Source organism: Epinephelus moara, chromosome 3, assembly GCF_006386435.1.
Source record: "Epinephelus moara isolate mb chromosome 3, YSFRI_EMoa_1.0, whole genome shotgun sequence".
NCBI lineage: Eukaryota > Metazoa > Chordata > Actinopteri > Perciformes > Serranidae > Epinephelus > Epinephelus moara.
In genome coordinates this window covers 1613541-1622840 of record NC_065508.1, presented here as the reverse complement: position 1 = coordinate 1622840, position 9300 = coordinate 1613541, and the positions used below count along the sequence as shown (strand labels likewise).

Sequence of the window (9300 nt, the reverse complement as noted above, 5' to 3'; positions counted from 1 at the left end):
CATTAATAAAACCCTTCATTTAAAAACTGCATTTTGTGTTTACTTGTGTTATCTTTGACTAATGTTTAAATTTGTTTGATGATCTGAAACATTTAAGTGTGGAAAACATGCAAAAAAGTAAGAAATCAGGAAGGGGGCAAACACTTTTTCACAACACTGTACATCTGAGTGGTATAAGGTACTGAGGGAACCTTTGACACCCCTGCTGCTTGGGACATTCAATTGGGTGCTCCCTCCCCCCTCCTGGGGAGAGGCAGTAATTACAGTTATCCCCAAACAGGGAAAAGATAGGCTGGACTGTTCAAATTATAGACCTGTGAGCCTTTTAAATCAGGATTACAAAATTTTTGCATCAATATTAGCTGAACGACTGGAACGAATTCTGCCTGAAATCGTACACCTGGATCAAACAGGCTTTATTAAACAGCGGCAAACTCAAGATAACATTAGACGTACATTACACGTGATCCATCAGATAAACCAGGAACAAAGTGAAGCAATCATATTGGGCTTGGATGCCGAAAAGGCGTTCGACTCTGTAAGTTGGTTTTTTTTATACAACGCTCTGCATAAATTTCAATTTCATAGAACGTTTATTCGGACAATCCAGAGTCTCTATAACAAGCCAACAGCAAGAATTAAAATAAACAGTTCCCTTTCAGCATCCTTTGAGTTGGAGCATGGCTGTCGACAGGGATGTCCTATTAGTCCTCTCCTGTTTGCCCTTTTTATAGAGCCTTTAAGTCAAATGATCAGACAAAATTCTAATATACCTGGTATCTCATTGGTTGGTGAACATAAGATAGCACTTTTTGCGGATGACGTCCTGGTGTTCTTGTCACGCCCGGCCTCCTCTCTCCCTGCACTAATGCAAACACTTTCAGATTTTGGAGCAATATCAGGCTACAAATTAAACTCACATAAATCTCAGATGCTAACATTCAAATACACGACAAGTCAACAGTTCAGAGATAAGTATGCCATTAATGAAGTGAACAAATTGAATTACCTGGGTGTGAAAATACCAAAGGACCTTACAAGTCTAACCTCTGAAAACTATGACCCTCTGCTCTCCAACATTAGAAAGGATTTGGACAGGTGGAACCTGTTGCCCTTCCTGGGGCTGATTCAACGAATAGAAATAATTAAATTGAACGTGCTCCCGAGGCTGCTTTATTTGTTTCAGTCACTTCCAGTGGAGATCCCTGAAAAGAAATTTGCTGAGTGGGATAAGTGGATTTCGAGATTTCTGTGGCAGGGAAAGAAACCTAGAGTTAGATACAAGACACTCCAGGTTCCAAGGTGTAAAGGAGGCCTTGCTCTCCCCTGCCTAAAAACTTATTATCAAGCTGCCCAGATTAAACCCTTGATCCATATTTGTGACCCAAGCTATTCAGCTATATGGAAAACCATTGAATGCCATTTCTCGGGCAAGATCCCATTACAGGCCATCATTGGGGACAATGAATTAAAACACCATCTTGAGGCAAAGCCTAACCCATGGCTAGAGGTATCACTTAAAACCTGGTTTAAAATGGTGAAGTTATACGGGCAGAAGGAGCCTTTTTCATTGATTAGGTGGGTGGCTTATGACCCAGGCTTCACTCCAAACAGACTGGATGCAACCTTTAAGTTGTGGCAGCAGCGAGGGATCAATATTTATTTGGACCTCTTTGAAAAAACCTCTCTTAAAAGTTTTCAAAGCTTGAAGGATCAATATGGAATAATCAACCAGGACCTCTTTAGATATTTGCAGTTAAGGCACCATACAGAAAGAATAATTAACAAAGATGATCTGGGAAAATCTTCATCTGGAGCAGGGGTGTTAAGAATCTTTATTGCTGCATACAGAGCAGACCTAGGTGCAGGGACTGTTTCCAAGTTATATAAAGGCCTTCAGGAATTAGGTGGGACCAATACATCTTACATAAAAGAAAGATGGGAAAATGAAGGAAACTTTGTACTATCACTAGAGGATTGGGAAAATTTAAATGACATGCAATGGAAATCAACTAACTCTTTGTCATGGAGACAGTTTAATTGGAAAAACAGGGTCAGATATTTTTTAACACCTGCATTCAAGCACCCTGGGGGGAGGCAGACAACATGCTGGAGAGGCTGTGGGACAGACAGAGCAAATCACTTTCATGTGTTTTGGGAATGCACTGTGATTCATCAATATTGGATTGAAATTAGAGACAGTATGAAAAATGTATTAAGATGTGACATTGATTTTTGTTTTCAAGTTATGTATTTGGGTAAAAAGCCACACCAACTTTTAGGTTTCTCAAAATTATATATGTTCAACATAATGCTGGTCGCCAGTAAAAAAGCGATCACAAAAAAATGGCTAAATCAAAGAGCACCCACACTAGTAGACTGGTTCAATGTGATGCATGAAATTTACGTCATGGAAAAATTAACATTCGCTCTAAGACTCAAGATGGATCAATTTGAAAAATGCTGGAAAGGATGGATTGATTTCATTAGCCCACATAGATCAGACTTCAGGTTATAATGGAACATCATTTGTAATGTAACCCCCATGTTTGTTTTTTTCTATGCTACACGCCCCCCTTTTATTTATTTATTTTACTTTACCTCTATTTTTAATTCTTTTACTTTCTTTTCTGTTTGTCCAATTTGTACTGTTTCAATTGTTAAAAAAAGTGTACAAAGTTTAATCACTGTATATGTTGACTTTAAACATAATAAAAAGATAATTTAAAAAACAAAACAAAAACAAAGAAAGGAATGGAAGAGAATAAAAACAAGATGAGCAGTTATTTAAAAGGTTTTAAACAAAAACAGATCAACATTCTTTAATCCACAAATTTAAGGGATGTTTATCAAAAATGTTTGTGTACGTAAAAATCCATCCAGTATGTTTTTAGCTGTGCTCCCTGATCATGTTTTTCTTACATCTCTTCAACAGCTGTAATTTTGGTAATTTTCTGTCCTTGTATTTCTGCATCTGCTGAGAGTGGCATTTTATTAAGGAGACTTTCTTTAAAATCTCCCTTCAGGTCGAAGCCAAATGCGTTTGCCAGAAGTCGAGAGGCCACAACCAACGTGTGCACCTGTTGGTTGAACTCTGCCTCCAGGTGAGTCTCCTTCTTCGTGGCTTTAATGATTCCCATAACCTGAATCTTCGCATTGTGGGTGCCGACACTTTGAACCTGCGTAAAGACAGATTGACATTAACAGACAGAGTTCAGGATATGATGGAAAATACATTTAAAACCATTTAATAAAAGTGTTTCAACACCTAACAGCTCATAGCCTGAGCAGTGAAGAGGGTGTGATGTCTGATTCAGATGTTCTTTGTTCCACAGACTAAACAACAAACATGGCCGACTGGTGACTTGGAGAGAAGTGGAGCGGAGAGATCACAGGTACCTTGTCAATTCTGGTGTATCCAGTTGAGTCCAGGGAAATGTTGTCATAGTACTTCTTGGTCTTCATGTTGGAAACCTTAATGACATCTCCGGGTGATAATCCTTTGCACTGCTCGGTGGCGTCGCCCCACATGCAGATCCCGATGGAATCGGTCTCATCTTCCAGCTGGAAAGTTTGCTTCTTTGTCTTCTCCTGTTTGTGCTTCACCTTAACTTTTTCCACAGGATGAATCTGAACAAACACAAGATTAAAACAAAACTGTTGATAAAGCCTAGAAATCACTCTTATTAACTGGATACTGATGAGCTGGGGGGGTTACACAGTTAACTGATTAATTAAATGAGATCAGTGTGTCCAGTCAGTCCTTTAGTTACAGTAAGACTGAATAAAGTCCATACGTGACAGTGTGTAGACATCGATTACAGAGCAGTTACACATCGTAGTGAGCTGTAAATTCTCTGGTTCAAACTCACGTCTGTGACGGTTCCTTCCACAGTCACTTCGGTCCTGTCAGCAGCTGATTTGGCTTCTTTAATGGAGTAAACTGGGCTCTCAGGATAAATCAGCTTCTGTGCTTCCATCTCCAGCTGCTCTGGGACATCGACAGAACGTGTCTGTGATACTATGCTAGATGTGGTAACCTTAGGGCCAGACTCATCTTGTATTAGCTTCCTGAACAAGTAGGAGCTCCCCTCCTTTAATTTTTTATCGTGATCTTTTCCGTATACCGTCATTTTAATGCTGCCTGTTTCATCTGCAACCCCCAGATAAAATAAACACTTTTTCTCTTTCGCTTTGGTTCTGTATGTGCGCAGCCCGGATTTCTGTACAACTTTTGCAGCAATGAATTGTGTCTCAAGGATTCCGGTGGATTTCACATCACAGATGGATATCTTCTGCATACAGGAGAGAAAAAATCAGTGTTAGTGTAATTAGTGTAACATATCTATATGTGGTAAAAGTTTGTGTTGATATGACATCATATAGGCTCTGACAGTATTTAAGTTTACACAACAGTTTCTGTATGTTTTGAACAGTGTATGGTAGAGGACTATACTGAGGTTATATTGACTTTATTTATGTGTTAGCATGCGGGCACAAGCTATTTACGTCAGGTATGGTGCCGTTAGGCAGTTTAGTGCGTATGACAGTAGGATATTGGGGAGGTCATGCGTAAAGACGACATGAGGTTTGTGTTGATTTGGATCGTAATAAGTTTTTAATAATGTTACGCAGTGTTGAAATATAATAATGGGAATACGAGAGCTCTGGCTTGTTCACAGTCACAGTTGCCGGCTACACAGCCCAACATTTATCGAAAATCTGGGAGTGTAAAAGGGCCTGAAGCTAAAGTTTGGGCCCCCTGCATGGTCAGTGCTCAGTAGCGCCCCCTTTGGCAGGTACCACAGCTTCCAAACTCTTTCTGTATCCAGCTCAGAGTCTTTCAGTTCTTGTTTGGAGGATTTCTTCTAGCTCTGTGAGATTCTTGGGCCGTCTTCATGCTCTGCTCTTCTAGCTCTGTGAGATTCTTGGGCCGTCTTCATGCTCTGCTCTTTGAGCTCTATCCACAGATGCTTAATGATGTTTAGGTCGGGGGACTGTGAGGGGCGTGGCCAAACATTCAACTGGCTCCTCTTGAGGTTGTCCATTGTGGATCTGGAGGTGTGTTTAGGGTCATTGTCCTGTTGTAGAAGCCATCCTCTCTTCATCTGCAGCTTTTTTACAGATGCTGTGATGTCTGGAATTTAACTGAATCCATTCTTCCCTCTACCTGTGAAATGTTCCCCGTGCCACTGGCTGCAACACAAGCCCAAAGCATCATCCATCCACCCCCGTGTTTAACAGTTTGTTCTCCAAACATACCTTTGCTCATTGTGTCCAGAAAGTTCTGTTTTACCTTCATCAGTCCACAGGACTTGTTTCCAAAAAGCATCAGGCTTGTTCAGATGTTCCTTTGCAAACTTGTGAGGCTGAATGTTGTGGTGAGGACACAGGAAAGGTTTTCTTCTGATGACTCTTCCATGAAGCTCATATTTGTCCAGGTGTGTCTGCACAGTAGAACAGTGCACCACCACTCCAGAGTCTGAGAAATCTTCCTGCAGGTCTTTTGCAGTCAAACAGAGGTTTGATTTGCCTTTCTAACAATCCTACGAGCAGCTCTCTCAGAGAGTTTTCAGCTTGACCTCCACAGTTCCTGTTAACTGCCATTTCTTAATGACATGACCAACTGAGGAAACAGCTCCCTGAAAACACTTTGCTATCTTCTTCTAGTCTTCATCAGGTCTTTTAGTTTCAGAGTGCTAGGCAGCTGTTTAGAGGAGCCCATGGCTGCTGACTGTTGGGACAAGGTCTCAGGAGTCAGAGGATTTATAAAGCTTTGAAATCACCTGGCCTTTCATCTTTAACTTCATGCCTTTCAGAGATCAGTTCATCTTATACTCACTTAACTATTCCCAGTAAATGAAATTTTCACCAGGGGGGCCCAAACTTTTGCAGCCACTGTAGAAACATAGTGTAGCTGTTAAATGTTTCAGCCATTAAAGAAAATTCAAAGAAAAATCACTTACCTGAGAAGGAGTGTTTCTGTCCTGCAAAACAAAGAGTTCATCAATGCTCAGTTCTTAAATATCAGACACAAACATGGTTACTGTATATTCTAAAATACTTTAGTGCTGTGTTAGTGAATGTTGCCACAGAGCCACAAGACATAAATCACTGGAAGTATTTTGACATCCATCGTATTCGCCAGTTTGTACGAATGTGCACAAGGTGAATTAACTAACTAACTCTCACCATGTTGGGTTGGGAGCTCCTCTGCTGATCTGTAAAAGGAGAGACAAACATCAGGCATTGTTTCATATCTGATCTATTTCATTCATCAGCACTTTCAACTAAAATTAAAGTCTTATTTAATTGATCTGCACACAGGCAGTGTCAGTTCAGATACACACACAATAACAGCAGCCTCCTTTATTCTGAGTTATTTAAATTCACTTAATACAGTGTTTGTTATGTTAACGTTGGTAAAATGTATTCCAGTCGTTGTGACTGAAAAGGCTGCTCGTCTAAATGTGGTGGGGGTGAAACATGCCGTGGTTCAAAAACGTTTGGGAATCAATGATTTCAAATAATTTGGATAAACTGCTGATTTGTTTCTGATCTGTGTCACTGTTTGTGTTTCTTTTAGTGACCTCACCATTTTCACACATCTCAGATATTAACTTGGTGAAAGTAATTTTTTTTTATTGCTGGTAGAAATGGTGAATAAAACTGTGAAAATAAGTGACTGATAAAAACCATTACTACAAATTACTCAGGATTTTAGACTGAAGTGGGGCCACATCTGTCGGCACGTCATCCCTCTCTTCACGTTTCCTCTTCTGCCCTGAAAAATACATTTGAAAATATGGATTTAAATACAAACACAGATAGTTCAGTTCACTGTTTGTGTCCCGTGTGAAACCAAAAGTCAACACTGATTTATTTGAACTTATGTATGTAACCTGACTTACATAGCGTACTTAACTTTGTCACGTTAAGTATGTAAGTAAACATAATGTTGTCTACGTAACATAACGTTACAGACAAGCACAGGACTTTGACCCAGGAGACGGCTGTTTGTGTCCTGTGTGAAACCAAAAGTCAGCACTGACTTATTTTAACCTAAACTGAACTTCGACCTACAAAATGATTCGGGTCTCATTCATGAAGCGTCCGTAAATCTGTGAGTAGATCTGCACGAAAAAACCTTGGTGATAAAAATCTACATCGGATTCATGAACGCAGCAGAAAACTTGCATCTGATCGTAGACACATATTTATGTTGAATAAATCATAAACTGACAGTGTGCTCCCCCTCTTCAGCAGCTAGCATACATCCCCACCCATGAATATCCAGTGACGGAGCAAACAAAGAAAGAGAAAGAAAAACTTTTCTGACACTGAGACTGAAGTTATTTTAGGTGAAGTGGAGCTGAGAAAAACCATTTTATTTTCATCTGTTAGTGGTGGTGTGTCAGAGACAGGTTACATCAGGTAACTGGTGCTGTTAACTGTGTTTCCTGTTTTGTAAGAACCTACAAAACAGGAAACACATGAAACTGGATACAGAATAATCCATTTGGAATAATCCAAAATGTGTTGTTTGCCCGACAGGCAAGTTTGAGTCGAGCCCCTCCCTGTTCAGTCTTCCTTGTGTCAGCTGCACGCAAATCAAGCACTGTGCAGAGCAGCATCACGTCCCCATCTCGGACAGCCACACAACAACTGTGGTTGCCCTCAGCCTCAGCATTCTTTGCCTCTGTTGTGAAATTAAACCACTATAAAAACATCTTAATACGGGCAGTCTGATGTCGGCAACAATCACCGTTAAGTTTAACAACAAGTCAGATAGTCTGGTGTAAAATCACACCGTCTCTCTCCAGCTCTCTGTCTCTGCTCAAACCGGGCTGCTCGTGATCTCTGATCTGACAGACACTGAATTGCTTTCCCACGTCCACAGGTCTTAAAACACATAATTGAAACCACAAAATATCTCCATACTGCTCGAGCTACAGGCTACAATGAGGCTAAAAACAGAGTTCAAATGAGGTTTTTCCAAACAACTTTTTATGTCGGGGCTTCAGGACACTTGGATCACTACGGACGAGCAGTATGGAGATATTTTGTGGTTTCAATTATGTGTTTTTGGACGTTTGAATCTGGGGCGCCGTCAGCCTCCATTAGGTGGAGTTGTGTTGCTACCTCCTCTCCCCTTGGATCTCTGCAAGTGATGTGAGGACTCTAAAACTTCACCTGAGCCTCCCTCGGCATATGGGTGAGTAGATAATGGCTGAATTTTCATTTTTGGGTGCACTATCCTTTTAAATCTGCTAAATGCTAACTCATTTAATTCAGTGTGTTTTACTTCTAATCTCTCCTCATGTTGTTTCAAAAGCGTCTGTGTTTGTGAACATAATTATTTGTATTATACAAATTAAAACTGTAATCTCCAACAATGACAGGCAACATGTGTGTGCTGTATCTTATGAACATGAGCACTACCAGCAGACGCAGGTGAAGATTTTGTTTGTACCTATGAAAAGATTGGAACTACTAACATGTTGATGAATGCTGAATAACACGTACATTTCGCACTGTGAACAGTTTACACACAAATTCTGCTCACGTTTCATGAATGAGACCTAGTGTGTGTGTGTGTGTGTGTGTGTGTGTGTGTGTGTGTGTGTGTGTGTGTGTGGTATTGAAGTGAGTGCTTTAAGTATTAGTTTGTCGCCCTGGTATCAAAGTCTCCACTCTGTGATCCAATGGAACAATAAAAAAGCCAAACAACTCTACAACAGTTGAATCAGATAAACTCACCAGTGTTGCCAAGTCCGCTTATTATAAGCGACTTTGAGCTTGTTTTTCTGTAAAGTCGCTTACAAATATTGGTAGTCGCGGGTCGCGTTTTTTTTGGGCTTGTTTCTAAAGCGTAGTTTCTTATTTGGGCTTGTTCCCAGCTCCATAATAAGTTGTCAAGCAGATATTTTCGATATGTTATTTAAACGTAGGATAGTTTGTCTTGCCTGTTCCCTCTGTCCCTCCCCTTTCCCCATACACACATGAGACAGCAGAGTTTTTTCCACCCGCATCCTGCTTCTAATTGGCTCTGACCCTGATGGCAACGAGTACTAGCCAATCAGAGGCAGAGCAGGGTTTTTTTTCTGGTTAGGAAAACGTCAGTCCTGTAACTAAAAGAAAAAAGTTAGATGAGTGCATAAAAAGCAATAATAAATAAAGACTTTGTGAATTCAGGATGATATTTATTTGTGTGTGCAAATTTTAATTATCAGAGGTTTACTGTGTATATAATGTACTTGGTACATCAGTCTATATTTGATATCCCATCTGTTTTCTAAT

At 40.2% G+C, this 9300-nt stretch overlaps 1 protein-coding gene across 2 annotated transcripts in view; it reads right to left on the bottom strand.

The window, feature by feature from the left end:
* Positions 1-2783: 2783 nt before the first annotated feature.
* Positions 2784-9300, bottom strand: part of LOC126388324 (uncharacterized) — an 8623-nt gene continuing 2106 nt past the window's right edge. Inside the window, exons 3-8 of one of the 2 annotated variants that reach the window (XM_050041382.1) lie at positions 6713-6784; positions 6193-6221; positions 5967-5987; positions 3873-4295; positions 3400-3630; positions 2784-3179 (exon numbers count right to left, since the gene is read on the bottom strand). In XM_050041382.1, the coding sequence (XP_049897339.1) occupies positions 2919-3179; positions 3400-3630; positions 3873-4295; positions 5967-5987; positions 6193-6221; positions 6713-6784 (1037 nt within the window). In that variant the 3' untranslated portion in view covers positions 2784-2918. The remainder of the gene's footprint in view (positions 3180-3399; positions 3631-3872; positions 4296-5966; positions 5988-6192; positions 6222-6712; positions 6785-9300) is intronic. The other variant, XM_050041383.1, reaches the window with a different exon arrangement.